Source organism: Zalophus californianus, chromosome 12, assembly GCF_009762305.2.
Source record: "Zalophus californianus isolate mZalCal1 chromosome 12, mZalCal1.pri.v2, whole genome shotgun sequence".
NCBI lineage: Eukaryota > Metazoa > Chordata > Mammalia > Carnivora > Otariidae > Zalophus > Zalophus californianus.
The window spans coordinates 49,705,252-49,725,319 of record NC_045606.1 but is presented as its reverse complement, the minus strand read 5'-3'; the positions used below and the strand labels follow the sequence as shown (position 1 = coordinate 49,725,319).

At 33.6% G+C, this 20,068-nt stretch overlaps 1 protein-coding gene across 5 annotated transcripts in view; it reads left to right on the top strand.

The window, feature by feature from the left end:
- Positions 1 to 19,576, top strand: part of SNX13 (sorting nexin 13) — a 133,164-nt gene extending 113,588 nt beyond the window's left edge. For 4 of the 5 annotated variants that reach the window (XM_027573209.1, XM_027573208.1, XM_027573211.1 and 1 more), the window contains 8 exons: positions 374 to 481; positions 2,896 to 3,006; positions 6,981 to 7,142; positions 8,636 to 8,707; positions 11,358 to 11,503; positions 11,748 to 11,816; positions 13,478 to 13,590; positions 16,029 to 19,576. In XM_027573209.1, coding sequence (XP_027429010.1) covers positions 374 to 481; positions 2,896 to 3,006; positions 6,981 to 7,142; positions 8,636 to 8,707; positions 11,358 to 11,503; positions 11,748 to 11,816; positions 13,478 to 13,590; positions 16,029 to 16,276 — 1,029 coding nt within the window. In that variant the 3' untranslated portion in view covers positions 16,277 to 19,576. The remainder of the gene's footprint in view (positions 1 to 373; positions 482 to 2,895; positions 3,007 to 6,980; positions 7,143 to 8,635; positions 8,708 to 11,357; positions 11,504 to 11,747; positions 11,817 to 13,477; positions 13,591 to 16,028) is intronic. The other variant, XM_027573210.1, reaches the window with a different exon arrangement.
- The last annotated feature ends 492 nt before the right edge of the window (positions 19,577 to 20,068 follow it).

Below are 20,068 nucleotides of genomic sequence, written 5' to 3'. Positions count from 1 at the left end.
AAGCCAGGAACTCATGGGTCTTTGATCTTTAAAAATGTATTTGCTAATACTTTATTCATAAGTCAAAGTGTTAAGGAAAATATTTTAAAACCTTTTATGATTGATAATTTTGAACAAAATTAGAGTGTTAAAATGAAACCCCATGTGGACATCATTCCTCTTTATCAGTTATCCATGTTTGTCATTCTTGATTGAAAATACTCCTTTATAAATAAGTAGCATTAAAACTGTGTTTGGACATACTTTCTGATTTTTGCTTAATAGAATATATTACAAAATAATCTGTTAAAGATGCTTTTGATATATAGAAGAATTATTCCTTGGAAAATGCTTTTCATTTTTTGTAAAAAAAACAATGTATTTTATCTTCTAGTTTGAAAATCTATCAAACATATTGAAGCTTCCTGGTAAAAAGACTTTTAATAATATGGATAGAGATTTTTTAGAAAAAAGAAAAAAGGATTTAAATGCATATTTGCAGGTAAGTCCATGTTTATTATTGCCCATAGATTTTCATTTTAATATAGCCTACAGATGTAGATTTCTTTATTAAAGAATGTTTTAACATAATAGTGGAATAGTAACCACTTTTCAGTAGTATGTCACATCTGTTCAGTAATTTTTCAATATTCTCTGTTTTCTGGACACTGCTAGGGATTTTGTTGCTTCAGGTTTAGATGAATACACACATACAGGCACACATGTCTCACACATCACTGTAAAGTCTAGGTGTTTTATGGTACACTAAACAGATAAATGTTTCCAATTCAGTAGGTAGTTGTTCGTCAAAGCTAGCATATTTTCATTACTGAAAAATGCCTCCTATGGTCCACAGTGAGTCTGAGACTTCTAAAATTACAGGATAATTCAAAAGAGGAATAGATGTGAGGGACTATTTCTTACATGTAGTATCCTAGGTATGTAGATTTTCTATTGTGGAATAACAAAACTTGTCTCACGAAGCTATTTATCCCAGAAAAAAACTTTTAGACCTGGGTACCCAGATGCCAGATATATTAATAATATCACTTTATAGTTTTTTTTATACTAATGAATGATTTGTAAAGGTTTTTCATCAAATAGACCTGGCTTTAGCCCAGGTATGTAATGTTCCATTATTTAGACCCCCTACTCCACCCTCTAGAACAGGGGTCAGCAAATTGCAGACTGCAGACCAAATCTAGTTCATCATATGTTTTATTGAGTTTTATTGGAACACAGCCATCCATTCAGTTTATTATTGCCTAGTACAGCTTTTACATTTTGCTACAGCAGAGTTGAGTAGTTTCAGCAAAGACACAGTGGACTACAAAACCAAAAGTAATTATTATCGGGACCTTTGCAGAAAAGTTTGCTGACCCTTCCCTAGTATATAGTGAAACTTAGCTAATGCTGTACTGGATATTTTGTTTGGAAGGTTTCTCTCTCTCTTAAGCATTTATAAAAACATTTGTAAGTTTGATTTGGTTTGTTTATAACCATAATTGTAATTCCATGGCATTATTATTTCCTGGAAAGATAGCAAAACATATAAATCTCTTATTATTTACCTTTGTCTTCTGACTTAAAGCTGGATGTGTGATATGATTTGTATGACTCTTGTCAAACACTTTGGTTTTTTAATTTAAAACATTTTTTAAAGATTTTATTTTGAGAGCAAGGGAGCACAAGTTGGGGGAGGGGCAGAGGCAGGGGCAGAGGGAATTGCAAGCAGACTCCGTGCTGAGCACAGAGCCCAACTCGGGGCTTGGTCTCACAACCCTGAGATCCATCACGTGAGCTGAAATCGAGTCAGACAGATGCTTAACCAACTGTGCTACCAGGCACCCCAAACACTTTTTTTTAATATGTTAGCTTTAATTGTATAAAAATCTGTATCAGTTACGTATAAGATTTAAAAGACTTTTTCCCAAATCTGGTGCCATAAATGTATCTTTTAAATATGGCTGTACCAAATACATTGTAGCTGATGAACTCAAGATATGTCAAAATATCTTCCATTGAAGTAATTAAGGTAGAATGTTAGGTTGTATCATTAACAGTTGTGAAAGCAATATGTTCAGATTATTTTATGTACTTTCTATTAATGTTAACTTTAGAATTAGGATGTGATTAACATAACAGTTTACTAATGTGGATCTTTGTAGTATAAGCTTTAAGACCTGAAAATGGACTATAGTAGTCTCCTCCCCTTATCTGTGGTTTTTGCTTTCTGTGGTTTTACTTACCCACAGTCAGCCACGGCCAGGGTCCAGAAGCAGATTGTCCTTCTGATGAATTGTCAGAAGGTCAGTAGTAGCCTAATGCTGTGTCACAATACATATGTCATTCACCTCACCTCATCTAATTATGTAGGCATTTTATCATCTCTTATCATCACAAGAAGGGTGAGTACAGAATAGTAAGATATTTTGAGAGAGACCACATTCACAGTATATTGCATATACTTTTATTACAGCATATTGTTATAATTGTTCTATTTTATTATTATTAATCTCTTACTGTACTAATTTATAAATAAAGCTTTATCACAGGAATGTATGTATGTATAGGAAGAAACGGTGTATGTAGGGTTCGGTACTATCTTTGGTTTCAGGACTCCACTGGCGGGGTTGGAATATATCCCCCGTGGAGAAAGGGGACTGCTATAGTAAATACATTTGACAACTGTCACAGTAGATGCACCGAAAGTCAAAAAAGCAGATGGGAAGAATATATACCAAACTGTTAATGGTCATAGAATTATTGATGACTTTATTTATAAACTGTGTAATTGGTTTTTTAAATACAAAATTAAAATTCTGTACATGCTTAATTTTCTAGCAGATAAAGTTATAGATAGGAGTTAATTTCCAATACCATATCTATGTAAGATATCTTTTTTTCCCCCATTAGTTACTATTAACTCCTGAAATGATGAAAGCATCCCCAGCTTTGGCTCACTATGTGTATGATTTCCTTGAGAACAAAGCCTACAGTAAAGGGAAAGGGGATTTTGCTCGCAAGGTAAGCAGACCATTGCATTGGTTTTCTTTATAGGTCTGTTTTCATGCATTTTTAAAAAAGATTTTAATTATTTACTTGAGAGAGAGTGAGAAAGCACAGAGGGAGAGCACAGAGGGAGATGGAGAAGCAGGCTCCCCACTGAGCAGGGAGCCTGACGTGGTACTCGATCCCAGGACCCCGAGATCATGACTTGAGCTGAAGGCAGCCTCTTAACTGACTGAGCCACCGAGGTGCTCCTTCATACATTTTTAAATAAAAGAAAATAAATTTATATTTGTAAGTTTTAAAACCGGAAAGTTTTATTAAATGCTTTTTGGCATGTTTATCTTCTATGGTTTATTAAGCCTGCTATTGATAGGCATACCTGATAAATATAAACTATTTTTACGTGTAGATTAAAATCTAGCAGGAGCTTAAAAGAAAGAAAAAAGACTTTGAAATAATGCAGTGAGGAACATTTGCCTAAGATAGATCCCAAGCTTTTCAATAACTTGAGAAGGAGCCATTTCTTACTGACAGGAAAGGTCTTTTACTTTGAGTGAGGATAAGAAAAATGTTAAATAGGTTATGTTCCTGAAAGTATTTATGCCCCTTGGGTGAAATCTTTATTATTTAAAATTTCTTTGGGGATATGGATCCTAAACTTGGAATTAGATGGTAGGTTAAGACAATAAATGACAAAGTGGTCAAATCGGGCAAGATAGTTTAGTGAGTGAGAACACAGACTTTGGAATTAGTCTTTGGTTTAAATCCCTGCTCTGCCATTTACTAGCTGTGAACTGCAACATGTTAGTTACTTCACCTTTTGGTCCTTTAGTTTTCCCAAGAAATGAAGATACTGATCCTCATTTTACAGCATTGTACAAGTCAAATGTGATATTCCATGTATGACAGCACCTGGCACTTCATTAACTTCAGAATAAATGTTGCCTCTTTGTAGTAGTGGCGGTAGCCAGAGCCAGAGCAATAACAGCGGCTGGGAGGGCTGGGTGGATGGTGTGTAGGAACTCTGTAGTTTTATAATTTCTCAAAAGTCTAAAATTATTTCAAAATGAAAATTAAAAACAAACAAAAAGTGACTTCCCTGCCACTCCTCCTCGCACTCTCTGAAAAGACTTAAAAAAAAAAAAAAAAGATTAAGGAATTGGTACAAAATAAGTAAGAATTAACTGGTACAGAATAAGTAAGAATTAAACATAAGAACTGTGTATGATTACTCTAGGGTGTTGGGTTTTAACATCCAAGTGGATGTTAACATTTTTTAGTGGAGTGTTTTAATAACAAGTTCCGTATTATGTGCCTCATATTGGGGGGGGGAGGAACAGTGTGGTGGTATTGTCTTTGTATTTCATGATTGAAGTGATTGAGTTTAAATTTCAACTCTAAGTGGTTTTATTGTCAGGAGAGATGCCTTCTAGTGTTCCATCTTTTTGATATTTACCTTATTTTCTCTCAAGATTTTATCAATTTTAAGAAGAACTAATAAATCAATAACAGCTTTTTTGAGATAAAAGAAATGTTACCTCAAATGTACACAATTTCTTTTTGTCGACCATAGTGCTATGTGTGTAGAGCATATATATGCTCTATATATCTGAACAGCTGTGTATTGCTTTTTAAAAATATTACCACTGGAATCTAAAGATCGTTCTGAATCTTTCTGGAAGTCCATAGTAACATACATTTTTTATAAATCATATTGGCTGTTACCAAGGTCATCTTGACCTCTTTTAGATTGGCACAATAATTTTTATGCACATCAAGAATTAGAGAATTAGGGGTTTTCACATTTCCTTTTTGGCTAAATTATAATTTAATATTTTTTCTTAATTATATTTCACTGAAAATTAAGTAGGTATTAGAGAAATCATCTGCAAACGTTTTCTCAGTGGCTATCAGAGCTTGAGAAATAATACTTTATAACATATTAACCTGGTCACACAATTTGTCTAGCCTTTCAAAATATGTGGGCAATTCCTAGGAAGAGTAACTAACAAACAGTCTTCCTTTATTCACACTGTTTCTTTCTATTCAGTTTGATATCTTGGTGTGAAGGCATTTTTTAAGCTATAGTTAGGGACCTAAATTGAAGTTAAAATTACTTTGTGTTGTTACTAATACACATAATTGAAGTGATAATGCAGGGAAAACATCTTTGGTAAGTCAGGCCAGGTGTATACTTATGCTGGTGATCCATAATTCATTCTTCTGCTTGGTAATTTACAAGTTTGTTTTTTTTGTTTTAAGCACGTGTTTTAATAACAAGTTGGAATTAGATGGTAGGTTTGTGGAAATCCTGTTTGTGGAAATCTTGTCATACAGTGATGGACTCTGTTTTTACGCTTCTGAAATTCTGCTTTTTTCAGGATTAGGCATCAAAATCACCTGTGGAGGTTTTTCCATCCCTCTAGTTCACCCATTCCCCGTCCCCAATACAGATGCCTGGGCTTTACCCTCAGAAATTGAAAAACAAAAAACAAAGAGGAAAAAGGAAAAAAAATGGATTTTGTAGGTCTAGGTTAGGGCACAGGCAACTATTTATAATTATTAACTAATTCATGATACAGATTTAGGCTCTCTTATTTTAAGAGTATCAGTGGTAGTTTAGCCCCATGTCTAGTGTGAGGCTACATATACACACACATACATAATTTTACCCACAAGTGCACACGCACAGAGTTAGCTTCATCTTTTTATCTCTGTATCTCTGTACCAGTGGTAGTGTTTTTTAGACCCTTCTTCGTACTTGTTTTTGTCCTTTGGTTCTCCTCTGAATTGTTCTATTGTGACAATGCCCCTCCTAAATGTTGCATATTCCATCAAGCGTATCTAGAGCACTACTGACTAAGCTTAATCCAAAGAGTAATAAAACTCCCAATTATTTTACGGCTATCTTGAAATTCACTTATTGTCGTTTATTATAGCACTTATTTAACCTTTTCTAGTTTTTCTTAATGGAAACCATGAAAACATATTAGAGTGAAGGAGTTTTATCTTGATACCATCTCTTAACATTGTGCTATGTTCCTGAAGTAGTGGAGTTCAGTTTCTTTTAGTTTGGTTTTTTGTTTTGTTTTTGTTTTTGTTTTTGTTTTTTTGGTAGGGAACATAATTTGTTTCTGCATTAGTTCTTATGAGATTCACACTTTCTGGAAAATATTCTTGTAGATTTTTTATGACTTTGATTTTGTGTCCCTTTTTTCTTTTTTTCTTTGTTTCTGTCTGTTAAAATTCTCAGAGTTCCATATGCAGACTATTTTGGTTTCTAGATGTTTCTTCCTTTCTTAATTGAAATTATCTGACATTTGTGCAGTCAGATGTCAATTTTAATGCTTCCTATCCCCCTGGAGATTATTCCTTTTTATATTTCTGATCATATTATCTTTTATGGTTTTTCTTTTCTGTCTTACTAAAGGATTCCATAGTCCCTCTATAGATTCTGAGCATGTAATGTAACCAAAAACTTATTTTAAAAAATAAATCTTAGTTACTTGTTAGTTACTTGAGCTTTCCACTTATTTTATCTGCTTGTTTATTTTTCATCGTCTCCTCAAAATACCTATGTTATTATTGCCTTGAATTGTAGCAGAAGTGTGTTGTGGCTAATTCCATTTGCACCAATTTCTGTTTTGGAAAATGTTTTATTTTATTTATTTTAGCTTTCTTTAATAAGGCAGCCAAAACTTATAATTGCTAGCAATATATTATATTTTTTGTATAAGCTAAAGCTTATATTTTCTAGCAATTGCCTTATCACCCCAGTTTTTTAATCATATATTTGTGTGTGAAAATACATTTTTAAGACAATACATTTTGAAGACAGTAGTTCTGTACTTTTAAAATGCAATGAGATGTTATAGACTAGAAAATTACTGCATTTTTCATGTGTGTTGCACTCTGTATTTTCCCAGGCTTCTCAGTTAAATAACAAGTCTGATACAATGAAGTCATGGTATAATATCTTTTCCCCTTAGATGGACACTTTTGTAAATCCACTTCGAAATTCTATGAGGAATGTTTCAAATGCAGTTAAATCCCTTCCTGATAGCTTGGCAGAGGGAATGACTAAAATGTCAGACAACATGGGCAAAATGTCAGAAAGATTAGGTCAAGACATAAAGCAATCATTTTTCAAGGTAAGAAGATGTTTTCAGTAATACCTACAGCAAACTATTTTTTAAATCAACTAAGATTTATTGAGCTTCTGCTTAGATTTACCTCATTTCTTTTGAGAAGTCCAGAGCTCCCTAGACACATAGTCTTATAAAGAATAAAAAAACTAAAGAGAATGAATTCTTATCAGAAATGGATACTGTGAAACCCAGTCACTCCTCAGGATTTGCTGTGGTAGGATTTTGAAAGCCAGTAAAGATAACAAACATCCTTTGTACTGTTATATTCTATTCCATTTTTATTTTATAATGCTATTAAATTTTAAAACAATAGCAAGTGCTGTGGTGCAAATTTGCTATACTAGTATTCATCAGGAAACATAAAGCCTAATTTCTCCTGCTTCACCTGACCAAGTGGCTAGGCTAGGAGATCAAAGGGAGGAAAACTCTCACAATCATCAGCGTCTGGGGCCATCCTTTACTTGGATATACAAGTGAGTGGTATAGAAGAGTTTCATAGAGAAACATTTTCATTACATTTGCAAATACAGGTAGCAGACCAAGTTGTTTGTTACTTTCTGAGTTATACTTTTTATAATTTTCACCCACTTGTTTAATGTTATAATCAAGAATATAAAAGAAAACTTGTTACTGTTAGAGTTTTCTATTTGTTAGATCATATTTGAAGAGTAAATATATATATATATATATATATATATATATATATATATATATAGAATATAAATACACAATTTCTTTAAGAGACAGCTCCTAAAATAATGTGTGTGTAAATCCATACTTTTCTACTTATTCTCATACTTTCTCTGATGCTTTATCTTTGTTTCTAATCATGGGGGGATGTACACTTAACACTGAAAATGAGGATTTTTGCAAGTGCCACTTCTGCCAATAACTACTCATGACTTTGTACAGAAGTCACTGAGCTTTTCCCCGTTCCTTTTTCCTTACCAGCAACATGAAGGGGTTATAATAGGTGATCTTGATGGTCCCTGCTGTGCTGACAAATGATTATCAACTAACACCGTTCTCTCCATTTTCCTCATAACTTATATTATCTAAAACAGGTTAATTAGTTTCTTAAGTCTGTTAACTTACTGTCAAGCTCCTTATGGTAAAATAAAGAAGATTGGAATTCTGTTCTCTGGCTGTGCTACTAACTTTTGGTTTTTAAATCATTTAACTTTTCTTAGCTTTAAGTTCTAAAAAGTACAGGGGTTTAACTAAGTAATCTCCCCCTCCAACTCAAAAGTCCATTTTTTTTAAAGAAAAAAATCTTTTGGTAATGAAGTAATCACACTTTAACATTGGGTTTCTAATTGTAGAGTGTTAATACTTTTTAATACTATACAAACTTTGTTTATATATCGTTCCAAAAATCAAATTAAATGCTACTATTATGCTTTATACTCATTTTGATTTATTATTGTATTGTATTCTTTCACTCTCTGCTTTAGTGTGTTTATTTTGTTCTGTTTTTATATATTTTTAAATGTTAGGTGCCTCCTTTAATTCCGAAGACTGACTCAGATCCTGAACATTGTCGGGTCTCAGCTCAACTTGACGATACTGTGAGTTAATTTTATTTTTGGTAGTATTCAACTGTAATTGAAATCATACTTGGTAAATCTTTTTAACTGATTAATGAAGTATAATATGTATACCTATTACTATATACCTATGTGTATATATTATATGTGTTAAGTTTGATGAATTCTTACAAACTGAATGTGTCCATATAATCAGCACTCTAAGCAAGAAACAGAATGTTACATCAATACCCCAGAAAGCCCCTAATGCTCTCTTCCTGTCACTATCCTCTCCCCCACCAAGGATAATCACTATCCTGACTTCTACCCTGCTTTTATACTTTATATAAATGAAACTGTAAGGTATGTACTCCTTTAAGTCTGGCTTTTTTTTTTTTTTTTTTTTGCTCAACATTGTGATATTCTTCCATGTTGTTTTGTGTGATTGTAGTTTCTTCATTCTTGTGGACTTACAGTACTCCATTTTGTAAACATAGTATAATTTATTTGTTGTAATTTGAATAGTACTCCTGTGAACATTCTGGTACCTGTCTTTTGATTAAAAAATTAAGTATGCATTTCTGTTGGGTCTGTACTGAGGAATGGAATTCCTTGGTTAGAAGGTATTCATAAGTTTGGTTTTAAGAGATACTGTCAAATAGTTTTCCAGCGTGTTCATGCTGCTTACACTGCTGCCAGCAATGCATGAGGATTTCAATGCTCCATAGCCTGCCAACAGTCAATATGTTATGTCTTTTAAATTTTAGCCATTCTGGTTGTATCTCATGTGGATTTCCATTTCTCTGATGACTGTGGAAAAGTTGAACCTCTTTGCATATGTTTGTTGGCCATTTGGGTGTCTTGTGTCTCTAGCTCTTTCCTCTATTTTTCTGTTGGCTTGGCTGTCTTTGTCTTTTTTGATTAACAGGAGTGCTTTCTATAATCTGAATAGTGGTTCTTTGTCAGATAGAAGTATTTGTGTATTGTGAATATCTTCTAGTTGGTGTGCTTTTGTGCAAAGTGTATATATAATCTGTGCGTACTACAAGGTCACAAGGATCACCTGTGATTTCCTTTAAAATCTTTTTTGTTTTATCATGCCAAAATTTGGATTTCCCATTCATCTAGGATTGATTTTTGTGTATGGAGTGAGGGCAGTTGACCCAAGCACCATTTACTGAGAAGGTTCTCTTTTCCCAAGTGTACTGTTTCTCCCTTGTCACAAATTAGATTATTGTATATGTTTGGGTCTGGGCTTTGTATTCTATTAGGCAGATTTATTTTAAAGTCATAATTATCTCCCTTCAGTTTTTCATTGAATTTCTTATAATAAACTGTATTAAACAAAGATAATATTTTATTTGCTTTTTAAGGAGTATTTTATTGTGAGTTATGCTGGTATAACATCTATAACATCATACCTTCTTTTAAAAGTTTTTACAATTTAAGTATTTATTAGAATTACCATGTCTTACCAAACAAATGAGTATATACTCAATCAGAAAATAGAGAAGTATTTATTTGCCTCTGGAGTGAAATCCATCTCTGTCCCCCAACCCCCCAGACCCCTCACCAACCCCAGCCATTCCTTGTTTGGTTTAGCTGTGAGTTTTCAATATGTGGAAGGGAAGGTGCACTAAGAAAATGTTTACAGTATGACAGTGAAAATAACTCATGCTATTTTCTCAAGATTTAAATTACAACATGGATGAGGAAATGATTGGAAAGAGTATCTTAGTGATGAAAGAATTATAAAAGTACTGGCAATTATATGCAGTTTGTAGTTCTAAATCTGTTTTGCTTTGTGTATATTTTTTCACATCAAAGCTTTCTAGTTGTCTTTATTTTTTTTAACTTTTATTTTTTTAATTGAATTGAATTGAATATTCCCATACAAATTTTTACTTGCTAAAATTTAAAAGAAAATTTTAGGGGCGCCTGGGTGGCTCACTCGTTAAGCATCTGCCTTCAGCTCAGGTCATGATCCCAGGGTGCTGGGATCAAGCCCCGCATCGGGTTCTCTGCCCTGCAGGAAGCCTGCTTCTCCCTCACCCACTCCCCCTGCTTGTGTTGCCTCTCTCACTGTGTCTCTCTCTGTCAAATAAATAAATAAAATCTTCAAAAATTAAAAAAAAAAAATTTAGAAGTATAGTGAAATATGCCTTTTGTAATAACTTAGCTATATACTGGATTTTATTTTAGCTTCTTTTTCCTGAAATTACCTAAGTACATACAGCGCACTAAGCAAAACATGTTATTTAGTGTAGATTGTGTTTTGTTCTATTAAATAAGGAGGAACGTTGAGACTATTTTGTTCTTTATCAAAAAGATGCTCCAGAAAATCGGCGAAGGGGGCCAGCATTTCCCTTATCAAAGCAGTACAGACTCTACTAAAAGTAAAAGAGCCAAATTATTTTTTCCTAAGACATCATAGATTGACTTTGAGAAGTTTTTTTCACTACCAGTTTGGAATTGTAGGGTTGTAAAATTCTGTATTCTTGCAAAATGACTGTTAAAAACATATGTTTTTAAAATTAGAATGAAATGTTAGGTTATAAAGACTGTAGTATAACTTACTCTCTGATCTCTGAAATTGAGTATCAATCATTTTGTAAAAGCAGCAGAAGTAGCCATTCATAGTAGATAAGTAACTCAAATAAATGTATTTTCATTTCTTCCCATATTTTTTCAGGTGGATGACAATATTCCACTTAGGGTAATGCTGCTTCTTATGGATGAAGTATTCGACTTAAAAGAGAGAAATCAGTGGTTGCGAAGGAATATCAAAAACCTACTTCAGCAGCTTATTAGAGCCACATATGGTGATACTATTAATAGGTACCAATTTTTTTTTTCATTCCTTAGAGCTGTTCTTACTTAGCTCTTAAACGTGTACTTCTGGAAGTAGATTGTTCAACCTTTATAGGAGAATTTTCTTCTCTGGGCCTTTTAAGGTCATTAAAACAGTCTGTTGCTTTCACAGATAATTTACATACCGATTAAGTTACTTCATGAAAAGAATGCTTATTTTATACACCTTTTAAAATTTTGACCCTACTAATTTAAATTTCTTTACTTTCAGAAAAATAGTTGACCATGTTGATTGGATGACCTCACCTGAGCAAGTAGCTGACTTAGTGAAACGTTTCAGGTATATCTTAAGACACAGTCACTTCTTTCAGGTAGTATAGAGTTTAGCATTGTTATCACTAATTAACATTCACTGCTTTCCTTTTCTTCCTGACCATAAAGTTGGTTTTAATCATCACTGATGAGCAAGACGACTTGTAAGAATTATAAACATTTTTTCCGTGGACCTTTTGATCTTTGTTTCTTTAAAACCAGAATAGAAAAGTATAAGAATAATCTTTAAGATGTTGGTTATATTTTATCACAGTAATGTGGCTTTAACGTAATTGAAATCCTTGATTTTAAATGAAAATTTTAAAAAATATGTATGTCTCTGGCTATGGACAAATTATTAACTATTTGAACCTCTGAAAAGAATACAAATTAAAAGCAGTGATACTCCAGTTCATATGTTCATCCTACAAAAATATTCTGAACCCCTCCTCTGTGCCTAGTATTTTGCCAGTCACCAGGGACTGAGATAAAATGCCACCCCTTCAAGGAGAGCACCGCATAGTCAAGAAATAAACCTCTTTTCTAAAAGTGAAAGATAAGCAAGGCATAAATATTCATGGCATCATGTACTCTAAAGTAACAGAAGCAAGAAAGGAGCTATCAATATTGAACATTACTTGCTTGGTGCTGTGCCATCTACTTTATGCATACTTCCTGATTTTACCCTATTTTATGAGATAGGGATTGGTCTCCATTTTGTTACGTGAAAAGTGAGGATTAGAGAAGTTGAGTGGCTTGTCCAAAAGCTCACATGCTGGAAAGCGGGGAACAGCAGTTTAATCTGAAGCTGAGTTTCTACCCACTATACCGTACTGTTCCAAAAGTTAGAGCACCTGTCCTGGCATGTACATTCTGTTTCAGGGCCGGTGAATGATGTTTGGTTCACTGTGGAGCAGTGATTCTCATGTTGGAATCACTTGGAAAGCTTTAAAAAGTACTGATACTTGGATCCCATTTCTAGAGTCTGAATCAGTAGAAGTCCTGAACGTGAAGATTTTTTAAAGCTCACAGGTGTTTCTAATGTTCAGTCAAAGTTAAGAACAACTACTCTGGGGAGTCTCTCTCCCTCAGACCAAATTCCCAGATGGAAACTTAGTGTGTTCCGTTCTTGCCTTTGGCCTGTGAATTGGAGAATCGGAATCAAGCACGCTGAGCGAGTGGAGAATAGGGTATATATATATATATGTGAAAGGAATGTTGTAATCAGTCTAACTGTAAGGTGTGGATGCAGGATTTGTTTTGTATTGGCTTACTTATAAGGGAACTGAGGGAGATTAACTATAAGGTATCCAAATTCAAGACATTATGGGGTTGTAGTTGGATTAGATGTTCAATCTCATTGAGATCAGAGGCCTACTTTGAGTTTAAATGGCTGTGATGTAGTCCCCTATATATTCCATTTTGCTGTCTTTTTCATTTGTTAGTGTTTATAAGTTATTCCAGGGCAGAATTCATCTGTTACTTCTCTTATGTATATCCTTTTACACCTAAAATTGAACGCTGCTCTTAGTTACTATTTGTTTGAATGTCATACCTCTATAAAATTTCAGAAGTGTTTCCACTTTCTACTTACATTTGCGTTTTCTGTAGAAAATTGGGATAATTTTACTGATTTATGTCATTAGAAAATGAAAATTTTTACAAAATGTATTTCATTTTCTTAAATAGAGATGCCTTTTGGCCAAATGGCATTTTAGCAGAGACTGTTCCATGCAGAGATAAAGCTATTCGAATGAGAACAAGAGTTGCAGGAAAAACTAAACTACTTTCAATTATGCCAGGTGAGTGAACAGATTTGGTAAAAATCTTATTAATTTGTAGTTCTTCTGAATTTTTGGCACCGAGCATGCTGGGTTAGCTGCCTATTGATTTTAGTAACTGCCATTTAATGGCTTACCATGAATCAGGCACTGTTGCTGTGCATTTCTCATATATTCTTCACTAACTCTCATAACAGAATTAAGAAGCTAGGCACTGTTAAACATTGCAGCTTTATATGTGAGCAAATAGAAGCTCAAAGAGGTTAAGTAAGCCACTCCAGGTTTCAAGCTAGGAAGTGACTGTTGGGCTTCTGCTCCATGCTGAGCAGACTTGAAAGCCACTGCTTTTGATCATGAGAAAAAAGTGGTGCTTTTAACCACGTCATTTGCTGCCTTCAGCCATTTTGAGAATAAAGTTGATGACAGAATATGTGACAGATGAATAAAAGAACATGAAGTGTGAGGTTTTCAGGAAGTATATCTGTTTTACTTCAGAGAACATATTCTTTGAAAGAATCCCTTTATGTAGAAACATTATTAATCTCAATTAAAACATGATTCCGAGGAAAATATACTTATTGGCATTCTTTTGGTCTAATTTGAATTACTTCTTTAGAACACTGCTATCTTAGACTCACTTTGTCCCCCTTTTGACTTCTCTCAATAAGAGGGCCTCTATAATATGAAAAGCAATTTTGTGTCGCTGGGTGGTTGTTTGGTCCCTTCTTTAGTTATGAATATCTTTGAAAATACTTAGATATCTCTTCTCTACAATTTGATTATGAATATAGAATGGAAAAGGAGTATTTATGAAGTTCATTAACATCATGTAATATCTATTTCTTTTTCTATAACTTTGTTTTTCTTTAACTTAGAACTATATAGTTCATTTTCATCATAGATTTAAAAATCTCTTTTCTGTCAGTTAAGTTGGAAATTTGCCGCATGGCTATTAATTCTGTCCTACAGACTATCCTATTGTGTTTGGAGAAAAAAAGGAAATGACAGAAATAACATTTTAGAACAATAAATGACATTTATTAGATATTATTTAATATACTGTTAGCATAAACCAGATTGTGCTGTAGACTGATTTATATAGCTGAAAGAAACTAATGCATTTGTTCAGTGAGTGTTTCATGTGCCAGACACTTTCTTTGCAGTAATCTTTGCCTTCTTGGAGGTTATACTCTATTAGGGAGCCACAGACAGAAGGCAGACAAATAAATAAAGGCCAGTATGTTAGCTCGTGGTAAGTGCTGATGAGACCAGTAGTGCAGGAAGAGGGAAGTGCTGGGTGGGGGCAGCTGTGTGAGAAGAGGACACTTGGGTAAAGACTTGAAGGAAGTGAGGCTAAATATAAAGGTATGAGTTTATATACACATAATCCCTTTCCTGTTTTTATTAGTAAATTCATAAGCCGTTTGCTTTAAATTACCCTGTACTCCTAGGTAGAAACATACCTTTTGGAAGTTGCATGGTTTTTTTGGAAAGCAGTTAAATAGTATTTACTGCTGTTGAGGCCCTGATTATAAATAATTAAGGGTAGTCATACATGTTCCCCTGTTCAACTATCTGTAATAACTTCATGTTGCCTGGGAGTAAACTCCACACTTGGCTCACTCTGATAGCCCTAGCACTTGTTCCCATTCTTCTCTCCACTTTTAAAAGCATCTTAAAATTTAGCCGAACTGTAGTGCCCCCATTTTTTGAACCTGCCTTGTTTTTCCCACTTAGTTCTCATTTGCTCGTTGTTATTCTCTCCCCCAAAGCTAATCCATCATCTGTTTGTGCCTGTCACACTCCTGCTCCGGTAGCAAAGTCTCCTTCATTCATCACTTCCTTGAAGGGAACCTTTCTTGAGTAGATACCATGTGGAATTCTCCCCTCTGTAAACATCTTTATACTTGGGGTACTTGAATGGCACTGTTACTTTTGCAAGCTTTTTGAGATCGTTAATCAGCTTTCATACACCATTCCCGTACAGTATTTCTCACTATGCGTTAGACACAGTAAGACCATTTGTATAGTGTTTTAGCCTTTGCAGATCACTTTTCACATTGTTTCATTAAAGCTCTCCAAATTCTTAGTTACAAGGATTTGGTTGTTATTATAAATCCCCATTTTACAGATAAGGAAACAAACTCAGGATGGGTAAATATCATATAGGTATTTAGGGACAGGATTGGAACTCTAATTTGGGGTTTCAGAGTCTAGACCCTGCTTCTTTTTTGTGGGTTTTATCATCCCCAATATCTATTCTTACACAAGTGGATGGATGCATGAAGACATGTGTAAATTTTAATCTCAGAATACATAGCTGAAACACATGAACTGAAGATCTCCTATTTATTACCCTGCTGTGTACTTCACATACTTTAAACTTAGAGGATAGTTTAGGCCTTGTGTTTCCTTTATATGAGTAATGAATTATGTTTTTTTGTCCCCTCTTCATTTAGATGAACTGAAGCACATTATTGGGGCTGAAACAACACGGAAAGGTATTCTTCGTGTTTTTGAAATGTTTCAGCACAACCAGTTAAATAGGAGAATGGTTTATGTCTTCTTGGAAGGCTTTTTGGAAACCTTATTTCCACAGTATAAATTTCGTGAACTCTTCAACAAACTGCATTCACGATCAAAGCAGATACAGAAATATAAACAGAAACTTCAAACTACTCAAGCGCCTTCTTTACAGAAGAGGTGACACTCCAATCTCTGAAGCTGGTGTTCATTTTGTCCAGGACTAATAATATGGACAGATCTTCTGGGGCTTAACTCATATACTGTCATGTCGCACCAGTCTTTTAGTGTCTCAAAATAGATTATTAATACATCCATAAGACTGTGGTTCTTCTCATCCTCGTCCATAATCCAGCCACTACCAAGAGAGATTTCTGTGTCTTAAATGATTTGGTGCATATTTTTGCAACATTGAGAGGATACTGCCCCCTTCTCAAGCAAGAATGACATTGGTCTCTTCCATTTCAAACTAATCAGCATTCTCCAGCAATGACAAAGTGCCAGAATGTATATGTGAGAGCTGAGGAAAGCACAAAACAATGGTTCACAGATAAACTGGCTAATTTGTTTAACCGTGGGCGACTGAGCAATGTATGATTTGGAGGGATTTGTTTTTGCATAATTTTATAGATCTTTATCAGAATTTTGATATAATGTGGATTAGCCAGGTGAATGATCTTTGGAACATCTGCTTCAGGTCTGGGGAAAGTGACAGGATGCCCTTAAAGTATGAAGTAACCTTATACCCTAATTACAGTTTTGTGACATAAAATAAAACCAATCAAAAACAGAATTTGATTGGATTTGTTATTATTGGTATAAAACAAATTTTAATTGATTCTTACGTGCTTTGGGGCTCTGTTTTGCTCTTATGGTACTCAATCATAAGTTTTCTTTTGGTATTCTGTGTGCAAAAAGAAGCATATAGTGGCACTCTCAGTTAAGTTTCAAAATTATTACAGTTTTCTTTAAGAGATTACTGATTACACAATAGGGAGTATAATCTCGAAAGAACTGCCAAATACATTCTGTTATTTTAAAAACATGGAAATTAAAAAAAGAACAGCACCATTGAAAGTTACAATGTGATCATTTTAAATTGTGTGATCTAGACATACCTTAGGTGATTGCAAAAGTAGCAAATCAAAGGATTAAATGAGCTTTTAGTCACATGTAAACAGACAAATTCCTAATTCTATTACTGTGTATATATATATATGAAAATAAATAATGAAAACAGAACTATAATATTTTTTAAAATATGCTTTTATTTATATTTTGCATAATGTAAAATTCTACTAAATAAAGCAAGTTGACAAAACCCCTGGGTGTATACATTTAAGTCCCTGAAATAATTTTATACCAACAACAACAAATTACCTTTTCCAATTCTGGGGCCTCTGCATTTCTTATAGTTTTCTCATTCTCCGTTTGTCCATCTTAGAAGTCTTCATATAGCTTGTATGCAGGATTTCTGCATAGTTTTAAATACTTACACTGACTAAGGGTTTGGGTATGTCAGCATTTTTTGTTTTAAAAATATTTAACACTACAACCTTAAAATAGTGAAGCTACTTATCAGACCACTGAGCCAAGATCCTGGTATTAGAAGAACGTCTGGGTGCTTAAGATAAAGGGACAAAGTTTCGGTATCCCAGTTATTTGGGAGCTTTAAGATGGAAACAAGATGTTATTGTCTTGTTTTCACCGAGATCCTACTTACAAAGTGAAGCCTAATAACAGATTAAAGCCTTCCTTTAAAGCTTTATAATAATAATAATCATATTTATTAATAATGCTGTTGTGCATACTTAACAGTATGCATATATTCAGCATGTATTGCATGTCTAAAGAATTACTAAATGAAATCCCTTTCGTTGCAACTTGCAAATGAGAAAAGATCCTTATTGACTCTGGCAGAAGAAATAATACTTTTTCTTCCCAGTGTGTCTCACTGCTGTGGTCCCCCCTGCCCCCCATTCCCCAGGCTTTAAAGGTGAGGATTTGTGAAACATGTCTGTGGGAAGCATCAGCATGGCCATAAGTACAATGATTCTCAAATATACCCTTGCCCATTTCAAGTATATTTTTGACATAAATAAGTCTTAAGAGTAAACAAGAATTCATTTAAGAGCCTAGTGTGTACATATGAAAAGCATTTCCAGATAATGTGAGGAATGCTGGCCATCAACCAGGGAAAGAAAGAAAGGTCCTGCAAAATTGCAACTTTTCATAACAGAGCCCTGCAAAGTAACTGCAATCATACCAAAAACTATATGAGTAAATGGGTTTTTTAAGTAATTTTTGTTTCAAGAGTTTATATTTCAAAAGCAGAAATGTCAAATGGTAGTCTATGTAAATGGTTGTGCGTCTTCTCTATGCACATCTATATGTTTTACATCAGAGAGAGCTGTGGTCATGCTAAAATTAGAGATACTTTCTGAATGACTTGGTCAAGCTGTGTGTAAAATATTTAATTCATAAGTCAAGTACAGTGTACTATGTTTAATAAAGTTATTACATTTAATGCATTTATTGCATATTTATAAATATATACCTGAAGAGGCTTTAAGTCTTCTGATATTTGATTTTTTGAATGTGTTTTTAAGTCAGTGGTGCCTTTAGGCAAGAACCTTCAAAATTAATCATCCTTTTTTGGGCTTTCTGATTTTTTCAGGTAACAAACTATTTAGGAACCATCACTACTAATAGTTGATTCACCTAAAAATTGATTGTATGATTTAAATATAGCGCTTAGCTGGGCATTTCCTCTGATTAGGGTGTTCTGAATAGTTGCTGAAAAAATTGTGCCATTGACCAATGGATACACTTGGTTAGCCTTAATTTTTTTTTTTTTAATTAAAAACTTTCTTGAGTATTTCTGTTGGCTCATTTTAAGTTTGTGCTGCTGGTGTTTGGAAAAAAATCAAACAGTTAAGTGCTACCAGAAAGTGTATCAATTTTTAAAAAATTAAGAACAATATAAATTTCACAATCTAAAATTTTAATTTTGTGCAATATTTTCATTTAATGCATGTGTATTTGAGTAATTGTAAAATAAATGAATTTTTAATGTTTTGAGATCTAGTTTAAACTGTCTTCTTAACCCAACAACTTACATTCCGTTGTTGCTGCATCCTTTTATTTAAGGACTTGTTTTAAAAGTCTTTTTTGTCACTCCTTGTAAAATTCTTTTGTTATTAGTAAATTTTGCTTATGGGAGCATGGCTCCTGTATTACAAGGGAAAAATATAAAGAGCACATCTTAGGATTATAGTTGTTAAAAGATAACTTGTGCATATCATTGTACAGTAAATGTCAACTGTGTGCCTAACTATTCTATCAATACTTTCCTTCTTTAACAAAGAAGAAACAACAATCAGAATGTCAGTTATTTTTATTGAACTAAAAAGAAGATTAAAATTTTTATTTGGTTTGCGTTATGTTCTGTCCATTAGAAAATACTAATAAAATATTAACAAACCTTTTTGTTGAATTTATTTAGTAGTGATGTATTCTTATTACTTTAAAAAGTGCTTGCTCAATGGTCTTATTCTTAGTATCTGTTTGTATTTTCCCTTCTTTTTATTTTAGAAATCAAGCAATTTCAGTTCCATATTGATAGAAGAGCTGTTGAGTGATTACTGATAACTTACTGAATTTAATTTTTCCATTTATGGGGCAAGTAATTTACAACCACAATGTTCTAGAAACTTCATACTTACCTATCATACAAAATTATAAAGTCATTTTCCCATAGAGCTGTAATAAGTAGTCCACTAACAGTTTTTATTTGGTCTTATTTTTAATTCATAGTCTGCCTAATATTTTAGATGTTTCAGTTTTAAAGGCAACAGATTCAGTACTCACAATGTGGCTCTATCTGGTTGGTCATAATATTTTCAGTCTTTATCTGTATCCATAGACTTCTCAGACATCAGCTGTGTGAGTACTTTTACTCTGCTCTGGACAGGCA